The 14,877-nt window shown below is 46.2% G+C and overlaps 1 protein-coding gene across 9 annotated transcripts; it reads left to right on the forward strand.

Annotated features, from left to right (window-relative positions):
* The first annotated feature begins 2,981 nt into the window (after window positions 1-2,981).
* Window positions 2,982-8,206, forward strand: LOC118504676 (uncharacterized protein K02A2.6-like). Of its 9 annotated transcripts, none has more exons than XM_036039478.1 (3): window positions 2,982-4,050; window positions 4,121-4,130; window positions 6,578-6,665. In XM_036039478.1, the coding sequence occupies exons 1-3, from the start codon at window positions 3,416-3,418 to the stop codon at window positions 6,632-6,634; spliced, it is 702 nt and encodes a 233-aa protein (XP_035895371.1). In that variant the 5' UTR covers window positions 2,982-3,415; the 3' UTR covers window positions 6,635-6,665. The 9 variants fall into 9 exon arrangements, with proteins under 9 accessions (XP_035895371.1, XP_035895368.1, XP_035895369.1 ...); XM_036039474.1 differs by adding an exon at window positions 7,162-7,292 and having other exon boundaries at window positions 2,983-4,130; window positions 6,578-7,075; XM_036039473.1 differs by adding an exon at window positions 7,162-8,206 and having other exon boundaries at window positions 2,986-4,130; window positions 6,578-6,987.
* The last annotated feature ends 6,671 nt before the right edge of the window (window positions 8,207-14,877 follow it).

A 14,877-nucleotide genomic window follows, 5' to 3' on the forward strand; every position in this document is an offset into this window, starting at 1 on the left:
GAATGGGCTTAATTAGTTCATTAGCGGAATGCATTGGATGAAGATGTGCCTCGGTGACGTACGCTCTTAGCGTACCACGAATTGCCTTACCTTTTACCTTTCCATTTTATTGGTCCACTTCGGAGGCAATTTTCGATCTTTTTTGGGAGGTTTTTTTGTCGTAAACTTTTGTAAGTTTGCGATTCGTTTCTAGCCACATACACCTGGTGCTTCTAGTGTTGTTTGTGTTGGTGAACTATGTGCTGTACTTATGTTTAACAGGAAGGATCGTGTACAACGATCGATCGATGTGGCTTCTAATGTAGCAACGGTCAGCTACAACATGACTTTTATATTTACTTATGAGATCCTCTGAGAATCGTACGTATGAGAAGTAAATAATTATTTTGACCACATGAATGTATAAGATTCCTTTAGGGGTTTCTTCAGAATTTGAACACATCCTTCGGAAATTAATCAGAGTATGCGTTGTCAGAGTGTTAATCAAAGGTTCATTTTATCATTAACTGTATTATTATAATACTTTTTTCTGCAGGGAACGATTTTATCTTTACCAACCAGTATAGCGATCCAGGTAAGGGTCAATGGAGCTGATTTGTTCTGAGTTTTTTTTATTTACCGTTCCTATTATCAGAAGCTGGCCAGCATAATGGATGGACCTTGCGGATCTTGTTCTAGATCCTCGACTCTCTGATTCGATTTTATCCACGACATTTATAGCCCCACTGCTCACATACGCCGATACGGACTCTGACCAAAACTGACCAAAACCATCTTAGCCGCGTTCGAGTGGAAGATGCTCTGAAGGAATTTGGAGCTGCTACAGCGACGAGCTCTACGAGCTGTACGATGATCTCACCATCGTGCAGCGAATTAGACTCACCAGGCTCCGGTGGGCTGGCCATGTCATGAGAATGACACCGGACGACCCAGCCCGTAAAGTTCTTTTAGGCCGTCCACACAGAAAGAGTTGGCGTGGTAGGCCCAAACTGTGATGGAATGATGGTGTTGAAGCGCCCGCCAGAACGGCCGAGATAATGGATTGGCAGGCGCTGGATCGTGAGCGGTTTCGAGGATTGTAAGGATAGTGAATACCGGCGCCACTATCGCCTAGGACCACCCCGTGTTCGCTTACTTATTTGAAATAAAAATTGAAATCTCTAACTAAGGTTGATCAAATAAGTGAACCTCGCATATACGACTTTTAAGTATTTTAATAAAATTCCAATCCAATTCCTAGTTTTTCGCATTAAAACACGTGAGCATATTTTCTCATGAATACAACCATCGATCGTGCTGGTCGCTAATATTCTATTCCCGGTTGAACTTGTTGCTTGTCAAAAAAAAAAAAAAAAAAAAACACAAACAGACAACCCGGACCCCATTTCCGGTCCTAAGCGCAACAGAGTGTACCCACCAGTCGAACAAAACCACCGACTAGCCACACGCGCTCTCGTCACCGTCGTCCGTTTTGGTTGGTTTGCCTTGGCCCGCACCACGATAGCTGGTGGTTTTGCAGTGTGAAACCTTAGCTCTCTGCATGTGCAGGTCGGTTTATTGCTGGTTAGCGAGCTAAATAATGCACGACGACAATGCGTGGTTTGCGTAGCGCGCAAACAGCGCGAAATAAAATATGCTAACACGCGCTGCAACTGTGTGCATATGCAACTTATGCGCGCTATGGGCTGTGCTGGTGGGGATGATCCGTTGGAATAGAACCAAAAAAAAAGTCTCGATCGGTGTGTAACAAAAAAAAAAACAAACACGCATATCTGGAAGTTAAATCGATACAAAAATCTGTTGCCTAGTGTGTGTGTGCAATATTTTTATACATTATTCAACAACAGTGCTGAAGCGCCTTTATTATTCATATGGAGGTTAGAATTTAGAAGGATGCTCCACACATTTTTTTTTACAGTATCAATTTGTACAAACTTTAATGTAAAAATCCTTGTGCGTTTTGCTTCATGGGTTTAATTAGCATATTACTTTATTGTTTACATCGTTCCTCTGTTTTATATTCATTTTTGCCTGTTTTTTATCCAATTCTTACACCAATGCTTTTTGTCATCTTTGAACGCCTCGCGAGGACCGTATTACTCCTTTACAAAGGGTAATAAATTTGTCAATAAAATAAAAAAGCCCAAAGCTCACCTGGTGGTCCCCTCATCGCTTGCCAAACGAACGCTTGCGTCGGCGCTTCGCTATCTTTTAGTTTGAAGCGTCCGTATCGAATCAATCAGATAAGAGTGGAATAATAAAATACAAGAGATACTCCCTCGGGAAGGAGGAGCGGTGATACTGCCCCCCCCCCCCCTCTTTTCACCACCGTTAGTTTGTTGATTTGCGTTTTGCCCCCCCTCCGTTCGTTCTGCTGCCACAGCTGGCACGATCTTTCTTTCGTTTTTTTATAGTTTGCCGTTTTTTTTATCGTTTTCACCGATTGGAAATCATAGCGCGGCTGCCCGTGTTTGTCTTACCCCGTTTATGTTGTTGTTTTCGTTTGTGTGTGTGTGTCCTGTTCCGTTTCATCAACGGCCGTCGTTTTGTCTCACTATCCCATTAAATGAAGCGTCGAAGGGTAATTCCGGCGTGTTTATGGTAGGCAAATGGGAAAAGTTTTACGTTTGCTCCGGTACGCCGGCTTTGGGCCGATGTGGCACGCACCCCGTAAAAGTTTGGGTCGGGAGCGTGGGTAGGGTTGACTGAGAAGGGGGGGTGGGGGGGCGAGGAAGGGGGGTCTAGGGTGAAGCTTACAGCAATCGATCGATCGGTGTTGTGTTTTGGGCGATAGCGCGCAATAGTTTCACGGGTGTATGTGTATTGCCGTGATTGATTGTTTGGAGCCGTGCGTAAACAGAAATCAACATCAACTAATAGGATGATGTTTTGGGCGCACTGTTTAGGTAATTTGGTATTTACTTTAGTTTATTACTGCTAGAATTGTACTACGATTTGTCGTGTAAATTAGAGTAAACTAAGCTGTACTTGAAGACAACTAGCGTAATGTGTTGAGTGTATACTCGACCAAGCAGCGGAGGCCCGGACCGTAACGCCGTTACTCGGTCCTGTCAACGGATGACAGCGATCGACGTGCCATGCGGTTCATCCTTCGTGTTCGGGCTTCGGGACCGATCGGCCTCTTTCTTGATCCAGCCGCTGCCGAGACAGGACGCGTTAGACGAGCGAAGTTTTAGCGTGTGTGTGTGTGTGCGTGTGTAATAAGTGTAATAAGTGTAATGTAATAAATAAGTTTTAATTTGTTGTAAACCGCAATCGTCCGCGTACCGGCATCATTGTCTCCCCCGATATCACCAACATAAAAGTGGCGGCGAGGAAATTTGGTAAAAAAAAGTGATACACACGCAGAGCAACAATTCCTTCCTCACGCAAACGCCGTCGTACGGACTCATCGATGGAGGAAGAGCAGCGCCGTCTCTCGCAGCAGTTCGAAACCCCGGGTACTGCGTTACTACAACCCGGATACGGCCAACCGCTCCCGTCAAACGCTCCAGCGGTCGAGCAGCAGGGATCTCAAGCGTCCTCGGTACATTTTTCGCCATCGCTATCATCAGCGCCCACAAGCCTTCATCCGCCATCGCTCGCTCCAGCCGCTTCGATGCAGCACCCGCCATCGCTACCAGGCGTGTCACAAAACGGTGAGCCAACAATGTATCAAATAATGCAGCTTCTACGCCAATTAATGACAAAAATTGAGCAACAGCCGCCAGCATCACTGCCCACAAACGCATCGCAGCAGCAGCTACCAGTAGTGCATCCGCCAAGTGCATCACAGCAGCAACCACTAGTATCGGAAATCGCGTCGCAACCGCAGCAGCAGCATCGGTCAGCTCCAGCCAATCCGGAGCAAATCCTGGACTCGCTGGCGAGAAACATCACCGAATTCCGCTTCGAGGCTGAAGCCGGTCTAACGTTCGAGGCGTGGTACTCGCGCTACGAGGATCTGTTCGTCAGTGATGCAGCCAGGATTGACGATGCGGCCAAGGTACGAATGCTTATGCGGAAGCTAGGATCAATGGAGCATGAGAGGTACGTGAATTACATTTTACCCCGTAATCCCCGCGATTTAACATTTGAGGCTACCGTGGAAAAATTGAAGGCCATTTTCGGCAAGGCAGAATCCCTTTTAACTAAACGCTACAAATGCATGCAAATCGTCAAAACGAAAGCTGAGGATTTTTTGGCCTACGCATGTCGAGTCAATCGGGCATGTGTTGATTTTGAGCTGAACCGCATGGGTGAAGAACAGCTCAAGTGTCTGATTTTTGTATGTGGGCTGAAAGAAGACACGGATAGAGATTTTCGGGTAAAGCTGCTCTCGCGTATCGAGGAACATGCTGAAATCACCCTCGAGCAATTATCGGCGGAGTGTAGTCGTCTGGTGGCATTAAAGAAGCAAAATGCGATGATCATTGGAGAAAAAGAGGAGCGAGTGTTGGCAATTCAAAATGGCGCGCGCCGTAGCCATCATGGGTTTCGCGGCAAAGGATTGCGCTCGCGTCCCATACATCGTGATGACCGGTCGGGAAAACCAAGTAACCCTTGTTGGTTCTGTGGAGCTTTGCATTGGGTGAAGGATTGTCCGCATACTAACCATAAGTGTCGTGAATGCGGTGAAGTTGGTCATCTGGAGGAACGCTGCCGCAAGCAGAAGCATCGGGCTGGCCGAAAGTTTTATCGCCCAACGCGATTTGCTAAAACCGTCACGGTGTGCAGCGTACGGGCTAGTCGCAAGTTTGTGGAAGTTTCCATCAATGGAGTTGGCATCCGGTTGCAGCTAGATACGGGTTCAGATATATCGGTCATAGGTCGTTCAGCGTGGGAGAAAGTAGGGAAGCCGTCATTGGTGCAGCCTACCGTTTGCGCAAAGACTGCCTCTAATGAAAGGCTGGAGCTACTTGGCGAGTTTAGAGCAGAGGTTGCCATTTGCAATGCTACAAAGCCGGCGATCATCCGTGTGGCTCAAGTCGATTTATTGTTACTGGGAGCAGACTTGATTGACCTTTTTGCTCTTAGCGCCGTTCCAATGGATGTGTTTTGCGCCAAAGTTTCGACGACCGCACAGATTCAGATTCTCTGCAAGGAGTTGCAGAGCCGTTTTCCGGAAGTTTTTCGTGGCACAGGGCTTTGCACGAAAGCGCAGATCAAGCTGCAGCTTAAGGATAATTGCCGTCCAGTGTTCCGCCCGAAGCGACCGGTTGCATACGCAATGCAGGCTACAGTAGAGGAAGAGCTCGATCGCCTGGTCAAGATGAATGTGATCACACCTGTTGATTACTCGGAATGGGCGACACCAATAGTCGTCGTACGCAAAAGCAGTGGAGCTATTCGAATCTGCGGCGATTATTCGACGGGGTTGAACGATGCGTTGCGTCCGCATGAATATCCGTTACCGCTCCCCGATGATATTTTTGCAAGATTGGCCCATTGCAAATTTTTTAGCAAAGTGGATTTGTCAGACGCATTTTTGCAAGTTGAGATTGAAGAGCGTTACAGGCCCCTTTTAACGATCAACACGCATCGAGGTCTTTACCTTTACAATCGTCTGCCTCCTGGATTAAAGGTTGCGCCAGCCGCGTTCCAGCAGATAATGGATGCGATGCTCGCCGGATTGTGTTACACTTCTGGCTATCTGGACGACGTTGTTGTCGGGGGAAGAACTGAAGAAGAGCACGATGAAAATCTCAACAAGGTGCTTCAGCGTATTAAAGAATTTGGGTTTACTATCAAAGCTGAGAAGTGTGCTTTTAAGACGCATCAGATAGAGTACCTCGGGCACATAATTGATCGTACTGGCCTTAGACCGAATCCAAAGAAAATTTATGCTATTGTAAACCTACCAGCTCCATCAAATGTGAATGAAGTCCGCTCGTTTTTGGGTGCCATTAATTACTACGGAAAATTTGTGCCTAACATGCGGAATTTGAGATACCCCCTGGATAACTTGTTGAAAGATGGCAATCAGTTTGTATGGACGAAGCAGTGCGGAGAGGCCTTCAGAAAGTTCAAGGAAATATTAAAGTCTGATCTGCTTCTGACACATTATGACCCTACGGCTGAAATTATAGTAGCCGCAGACGCCTCATCGGTTGGGCTCGGAGCCACCATTAGCCACAAGTTTCCGGATGGATCAATAAAGGTGGTGCAGCACGCGTCACGGGCTCTAACGAAAGCAGAAGAGGGGTACAGCCAGATTGACCGCGAAGGACTGGCTATCATCTTTGCAGTAACCCGATTCCACAAGATGCTTTATGGCAGGCATTTCCGCCTCCAAACCGACCACAAGCCATTGCTGCGCATCTTTGGATCAAAAAAGGGAATTCCTGTGTATACTGCCAACCGGCTGCAGCGGTTCGCTCTAGCGCTGCAGCTATACGACTTCGAAATCGAGTACATACCCACGGATAAATTCGGCAATGCAGACCTGCTGTCGCGGCTCATCAGCAAGCACGCGAAACCGGAGCAGGAGTACATGATCGCGAAGAAGTTGCAGCAGCTACGGAAAAGGACCCTCTACTGCGCGAAGTGTACCGCTACGTCCAATCGGGTTGGCCAGGCAAGGTCAGTTATGGTGCGGAATTGGCCCAATTCCACAACAGAAGGGAAGCACTGACGACCGTTGGCGACTGTATCCTCTTCGGAGAGAGGATTGTGATTCCCGCAGCTTTGCAGCAGAGATGCCTTAGACAGCTTCATCAAGGGCATCCGGGCATCCAGCGAATGAAGGCGATTGCACGCAGTTTCGTGTATTGGCCATCATTGGACAGCGACATCGCCGATCGAGTTGCTTCATGCGAAGCATGCCAGGCTGCGGCGAAATCACCACCATCCCAGATACCATCATGTTGGCCGAAGCCACCTGGGCCTTGGCACCGCGTACACATCGATTACGCTGGACCTGTGGAGGGAGCCTATTTCCTGATTGCGGTAGATGCCTACTCCAAGTGGCCGGAAATCATTAAAACTGCAAGTATTACCTCATTCGCTACAATATCTATTTTGCGAGGAATATTTGCCAGATTTGGACCGCCAGTTACATTGGTCAGCGACAACGGTACCCAGTTCTCCAGCGAGGCCTTCAAGGAGTTCTGTGAGTGTAACGGCATCGACCATGTTCGCACACCGCCTTTTCATCCACAGTCCAACGGCCAGGCAGAGCGATTTGTGGATACCTTCAAGCGATCACTGAAGAAAATACGGGCGAGGAACGTGTCCCTTGAAGAGGCCCTGGACTTGTTTCTTCTCACGTATCGCTCAACACCAAATCCTGCTTTGGACCAGCGCACACCAGCCGAAGTGATGTTTGGAAGAACGACCAGGACAATTCATCATCTATTGCGCCCTCCTGCAGCATCGGAGTCTACAGCGAAGGATGACTTTCGTGAATACCAGCCTGGTGATTTAGTGTATGCCAAGGTGTATCGGGCAAACTCTTGGAATTGGATAGCAGGGAGGATTGCTCGCAGAATTGGCAACGTCATGTACGAGGTTGTGTCGCACGACCAGAGAAGACTTCGGCGTCATGTGAATCAGCTCCGCCGCCGTGTCGCTAGCTCATCAGAACGGAACGAGATGGATCAGCACCAATTTCCCCTTAGTTTACTTTTAGATGAGATGAGTTTGACGTCTCGTCAGCAGTCGCCGTCCGCTTCGCTGCCAACGGAGCCAGCCTCATCTTCAGCAGCACCGGCGCTGACAGGGGTTCAGCGAGCACCGGCATCATCGCCAGCATCATCCGTGCAACCGGAGGTACAACGAGCGGCTTCGTCTAGTGGCAGCAGCAACACCCAGCAGACACAGCTACCACGACGATCTTCTAGGACTAGAAGACTGCCTCGTAGGTTCAGCGCGTATCGGCTGAATTAAAAGGGGGAGGTGTTGAGTGTATACTCGACCAAGCAGCGGAGGCCCGGACCGTAACGCCGTTACTCGGTCCTGTCAACGGATGACAGCGATCGACGTGCCATGCGGTTCATCCTTCGTGTTCGGGCTTCGGGACCGATCGGCCTCTTTCTTGATCCAGCCGCTGCCGAGACAGGACGCGTTAGACGAGCGAAGTTTTAGCGTGTGTGTGTGTGTGCGTGTGTAATAAGTGTAATAAGTGTAATGTAATAAATAAGTTTTAATTTGTTGTAAACCGCAATCGTCCGCGTACCGGCATCATTGTCTCCCCCGATATCACCAACATAAAATAATGGTTGAATTATTAGTAGCGAAATCAAGAAAGATCATCTCAATAAGTTCACTTCATTAACGAATTAAGACCCTTCATGCTTCCACAACTTACATGGTAATCCAGGATAGCGCCATCAGAGCTTTGCAGCACGTTTGCTACACTACTACTAGCAGCAAATCCTAAAATCGGCTCGAAATTCTTCTTGGCTTATAGGTATTGTAAATTAATCACTGGACAATCAGCCATCAACGGCGAAGTAAAAATAATATTAAATATTTAAATAAGAGTACTGTTTGAAGATAATTGATGCTTCTCAAAGTATTCATCTTATATATAAGTGATATGTTTTTAAGTTGTGCGAAGGTTATCTTTCCTCAGTGGTTTGTTACCGTCCATCAGGCATGTCAAGGAAACGTGCCGTGTAGCCATCGATTTCCAGTGTCAGGATGGTTGGAGGCCCCGAGCGGGATGGCAGTTGAGGCTTCCCTCTAATTATGATATTAGATGGAAACAACAGGATTTCCCTGGGCAACGAGGCCCCCCTAACCGACGAGGTACCGAGCGGCCGCTTCTTCCGCTCCTAGGTTGATCCGAGTCCTTCCAGACCGGTCCGCAAAGGAATGTTGAAAAATAAAAATGGCACCTGATAAAGCACAATATCGGCACCGATACAACATCTAATTGACCCAGTCGCTTCAGATTACGAGAGCCGCGTGGTCGATGATATCCACATTGACTGTAGCTGATTGTTTTGCTACAAACCGACGACAACTTATCATCGAGAAGACCACACGGTTTTTTCTTCTTTTTTGGCACTACAACCTCGAAAGGCTTCGGCCTGTCTTTTCTGGCTTTTTTTGACTAGATTTTACCTGTAGCTCAATAATCTGCCCAGCGCACAGTGTGACGGACTAGATGAGATTTGGTCACGGGTGCTGACGTTATGTAGTTTAGTTTTCTCTGCGATCTCATTTAATATACTATTCACATTATATTGGTCAGGCTTCAATTTTTTTCTCTTATTTTCCGACCTGCGAGCCATAGTGAGTTTGACGTCACTAGTTTAAACGTGTAAATACTAAAATAGTTGCACAAGAAACCTCAGCTCAAAGAACTGTTTCAAGAGCCAATATAATGATCGACCTTTGCTGTCTGATAAAATGTATTCAATCAGGCCCCAATTAGGTCGAGTAGATATATATTTAGAACATAAATTGCCTGGTCCACACCATTGGTTAGAGAATGCATTAGCCTCCCAAACCACACACACGGGAGAACTGATTGTAGACCGATTCACATGTTTGCTGCTCTACAACATTAATTAATTAAATTTATTAAGCAATTTTCAGCAAGCTATATTTAGCTGCGGGGGGCTCCTCGGTATGTGTTTCTCGGAATGAATTGTTATTCTTGTAATTTCTAATAAAAAATATTACACTCACTAAAACATTCTGCTCAGTTTCCAATAGAATTACCTGGAATTGAGTAATGAACCACACATATTTCGAGCTGGATGAAAATTCCCAGAAAATGACATTGTATGATATATTCAAAGCTAGGTGCAAATGTTTTTAGAATGTTTCCTGTAAAAAAAAAACCGGGAACGGCGCATGCATTTGTACTCGTGCTGAAAAGTCATTAGTGCAACTATTGAAACCGATGGTATTATTCGGGAGTTGGATGCTTCCTTTCGTAGTCATTTAACATTGCGCCACACTAATAAATGTGGCCAAAGTTGGCTAGATTTATGAAACACTTTTCCCAGCACAAACCACCCCCCCCCCCTCACCCCGAGCACACTTTATCGTGTGAGCTGCTCAAAAGTGTCACGCAACAAAGTCGTAGAGATTATAGTGAAAGGAAATGTTTCTGGCCGTGCTTTGCGACTCCGCTCGCGACCGAAACCACCAACCGACGGCGCTGCATTTTAAAACGCTCTGTCTGTCACTACACCGAAAAATGATAAGCGAAATGACATGACCGGGCTTGCTTGCCCATCGACTCCCCGAGCCAGCCAGCCCGTCACAGTTGGAGGTGCTACCGAGAAAAAAGTTTGTTTTTTTTCTTGGTGTCTTTATCGGAAACACGAAAGACAGACACCAGAAGCAGAGGGCAACCGGGTGCGAACGCAAAACAAACTTAGTGAATCTGAAGTTTATGGCCGAAGCAACCCGGCCCGGTCCGGGATTTGGCTCGGTTTGCTTAATACAGTGAAGGTTTGTTAGTCTCCCCCCCCCCCCCCCCCCGCCATGCCCGGGCAATGGAAAGCGAGGGAAAAAACTTATCCCAAGACGAATTTGTCCCGGGAAAGGCTAAGATTTGTTCCATCCACTGGCAGCGATGGAATTGTGACATAATGTGTTGTTGCAGCAACGATGTTTTGCGGACGTTGGCGAAGTTTTGCTTGTGCTTACTACTGAGTTCGTTCTGTGTGTGTGTGTGCGTGTGTCTACCGAGTTCTTTTTTTACGGCATAAGTTTTTTATCTCCTAGATGCAGTAGTATTATTGCGAGCTAGTGCATAACTTTTGCGCTTCATTACACACACACACTCACTTTTTGCCCGTAGCGCATTTTGATTGATCATCGTAATCAGTTTGGTTAGTTGAAGGAAAGGAATTCGCGTTCTTCGGTGTGCTAGATTTCGTGTAAAATTTATGTTCTTTAAAGGTATTTTCATGTTAAAAATTTCTCGTCAGCTTGGAAATTTTTTAAAGGCATAAAATAACCGTTAACGAATTCAAATTTGCTGGAAACAGAATGTTTCTTGCCTATTGCATACTTTACGGCGTCGGTTTGCGTGCTGTAATTTTGATCCATTAAAACGGATTGCTTGGATATAATTCATACTAAAGCAGTCAGCCTGTGAATGTTATTGTATGGTGGGCATGACTCAGTAGCATGATAATTTAACCAAAAAGCATAATTTTAATTAGATTCAGAAGCAGTGGTCAGCAAAATTTCCTGCAACTTTTCTAAGGAAAAGCTAGCTTTAAGAAGGGTATCCCTAATGCCAAACCTTCCAAAATAGATAACATTTTAAAGGTGTACCAAGCACCCTATTTACCCAATGTATCCAGTACGCACAGGTATACTCACGTTAAATCACGTTCGCCATCGTTCGCCTTTACCGCGTGTGTCCGTTGACCGCTAGTGACCGGCTAGTGACCCGCTAGCAGCGGCGGCAAAGTGTGTGGCCAATGCATCCAATCTACCGAACAAACGAGCGTCGGTAATGTTCCGGAAAATGATCATTGCTATCGTTAACGCTTGTCGTCCTGGTGGCGATCGGAGGCATTTCCCGGTCTACCCTGGTTCAGAAGAGTAGAATAATGATGGTGAAGGAGAGATACGGAAATAATGCACGAACGAAGCAGACAGGAAGTAGAACACACACACACATACCGAAAAAAAGATGGCCGTTCAGCAATCGCCCATGGCTATTGGCTTCTAACGATAGGGTAGGCGGAAATCAATTGAATGAGTTCCTAACATCTTGCTATTCGTTTAATGTTAGTGCAGTATGTGTCGATAAACGTTATACCGGAATGGGGTGATAGTAAACGTGGTTGAAAGAGAGTAATGAAAGCCAACATTCCGAGCCAATTGCCTTTGACGAGAGCGTGCTGTTGTGTAGAGAATAGATAAAAATTATTAAAAAAGCAGAACAGAAATTATTTTTAATATTTTTTAACAACTAAATTGGAAGGAAAATAAATTTCACTTCCGCAATTCTTTGCACATTTTCACTGGGGAGCTAGTCCCTTCAAACGGAAATAATGCTTTACAAAAGAAAATAAAATAAAAATGCGCACACCCTCTACAGCCATTGGCCAATAATAAAAAGCAACTACCCACTCGAGATAAAATAAGGACGCTTCTTTGCGGTCAATTGAGCCTGATTGTGCATCACGGCATTGCGACGTTGGCAGCGAAAAACTCGACCACGACGACGACGTTTGGCGAACGGCATTCTACGGGAAGTTGACCGCCTCCCCCTGCTCCACCACTCTCGGTTGGCGACGGGCCATTTTACGGGCAGATAGCGTAATTGTTTGTGGTCATGTCCGGGTCGTGCGGGAAAGGTGGTAGCACCAAGATGTTTGTCGTATTTAATATGCATCGAACCACGGACGAATGGGTTATAATGTTCTCTCTTTGCATGCTGGCTAGTGGTTGAAGTTGAAAAATCGATTACATGGAGAAGAGCAAAATATAATTTAGTCATTTGTTTGACGAAAATCTGGAACAGGTCGTTCTTGTTATTAAAAACGCCTGAAGGTATGCAATGCGTAAATCCTCTAATAAACGGTTACAAAAGATCGGTTTCTAGCAATTTCCTTGCGAGAAAATTCCAGGAACTATTCGAAAGTGTTTTAAAATATCCTAATTTCTTTGCCCTTTTTTAATTGAGCTTCTAGCTAGGAATAATCCTATAAGTTACAATAGGCTTTGTTCGTACAGTTTGAAGTAAAAAATGGACCCAAGTCCCTTAGCTGAAAAGAACCTCATAATTGTTCTGCTTCTTTCTACCCTGAACGACGGTAATTATTCATGCATTTATTTAAGAGCAACACCAGAACACAAGAGCAAGGTTCATCCTTTTGATCTGTCCAGACAATGCACGGGCCAGCCTTTGGCCGAGCGCCCGTGCGTACTCGCATTAATAATTCGATTGTGTGCACACACACACACACAATTGATGGTGGTGGGCAGGAAGTGAAAAGATCGTCTTAATATTTCACCATCGCTTTGCGGGCCCCGTAATTGATTTGCCTGCAGACCACAAATTTTGAAGGCCCGAGCCGGCCATTGTACCACTGTTGGGACAGTGGTAGCCAGCCGTTCGCTAGCCACACAGAAGTAGCGCAGCGCAGAAGTGCGGTTGGCGCGGGTTTTTGCTACCTTCCGGCTAATTTAATCAATGATTCATTATGGTAATAGAAAATTTTACAGTAATTAATTTATAACCCGTTCTGCCATGCGTTTCGTGCCTGCGCGTGTGGTTGGCCGGGGGCGCCTCGGGGGGAGGGGGGCGCCGGGGATGTTTTTGATGAACTTTCCCGTTAAAAATGGCCCAAGGAGGTTTACCGGGACGAGAAACTTTGATTGTGTGCAAGATGTTTCTCCCGGCGCTGGCAAATCAACAGATGTTCAACGTGCACCATCGTCGCAAACAGAAGCGTCTGCCACTGAAGCGTCTGCAAAGGCGTCAAACCGAATACAAACGCGCCTGAACGATAGAGGTTCCCTCCTGGTTTCGGTCCGGGTAGTTGTCTGTCCATCATAACCGGTACGCGATGAGGTATGATTAACATCCCGGTTAAATACTTTCTCCGTGAACTGTGACTTGAAAAGCGGGTGAGATCGTGCTGGCGGTTAAGTGAGTATTGAAATGATTCAAGATGCCGTCTTTAATTTTACCGAACCCTGGCTCTAAGGCTGAGAGGCCCACTCATTTAATTGGCTTTCTTCGAAAGTGCCAACATTCTTCAAAGGGGATCATTTCCGGGAGGGTTCTTTGATTGGCACAGTTCAAGCGCCTGTGGGTATGGTTTTTGGACCGCGTAGGCTCAATGCTTATAATGAATCGGAAAAGCGCGCTTTCCCGCGGATGGATTATCTTTTGCAGTACCCGGATGCCCGAGTAATGGCGGTGAAAGTCGATTGAACTTTAACCAATTATCCGGAGTGTTTCGTGCTTGTGCGTGGCTGTGAGAAGCGTCGCGAACAGATTTGCCTGCAGTGGATAGCCAGTCCGGTGAGTCCGGTGGTGGTGAGATAAGCCAATTATGTATAAAATTGCTCGTAAATTACGTTAAAGGCTTTTAAAGTTGTGAATCGTTTGCTGGCGCATAATAGAGTCCTGCCAGGTCGGTGAAGCTTCACAAAAGGTTTAATTATGGACGGCGTTCAACTATTGTACGTCACTTACGATAGAATGTGCTGGTCTTGGATACTAATGTCTGCTCTTAGTAATTGCCATTAGCGTGACTTCAGCTCACTGAAGATAGGTCTCACAAGGCAAGGGGTAAAGAGTGTTTCATCTATATAATACAATAATATGACGCTTTTGGTAATCACTAGCCTTGTGATCTATTGAGTGGTTCGGTGACCAAGGCGATAGCAGCATCGGTCTTCACACGACACGACCTGGGCTCAAATCCCGTTCAAAACGCCTCCCCGTAAGCAGGCCTGACTATTCAGCTATTCAGGTACAATTGAGTCGCAAAAAGCCAGAAATGGCAGGCCGATGTCTTTCGAGGTTGAAGTGCCAAGGAAGAAGCAGAAAAAAGAAGCCCAGAAATCCCTGGGTCTGTTATGGAACTCGCGCTTGTTAAGTGTAGTATTACATAGCTACTTTATTATAAAATGATTATAATAAATTGCAATTAAAGCAAAGTAAACACTAATTTGAAAGGGCAATTTTAATTGCCTTTAAAGTTACCCAAGCAGCAGATAACGATTAATTAAGGCCAGTGCACTGCTACGGCTGGCCAGCAAAGTTCAGCGGTTGGGAACTAAATGGGTTGGAAACTTCCCAATGCGTGGTACATAAAGCATTTTGCGGAATCGGTCATGCAAAGTCACCCTATTGCTAACTTTCCAGGTTTGAGTTAGTTTGATGAAAAGGTGTATAGCAATTTATACGTTTTCTTGCACAACTGTTCGCCTCCCCCA

Source organism: Anopheles stephensi, chromosome 2, assembly GCF_013141755.1.
Source record: "Anopheles stephensi strain Indian chromosome 2, UCI_ANSTEP_V1.0, whole genome shotgun sequence".
NCBI lineage: Eukaryota > Metazoa > Arthropoda > Insecta > Diptera > Culicidae > Anopheles > Anopheles stephensi.

Excerpts from the sequence above, each read along its gene's own strand:
- LOC118504676 (XM_036039472.1), top strand. The coding sequence starts at position 3,416 with ATGGAGGAAGAGCAGCGCCGTCTCTCGCAGCAGTTCGAAACCCCGGGT. Across the intron at positions 4,131-6,577 it reads AAAATTGAAGGCCATTTTCG|GCAAGGTCAGTTATGGTGCG; the intron begins GCAAGGCAGAAT and ends CGGGTTGGCCAG.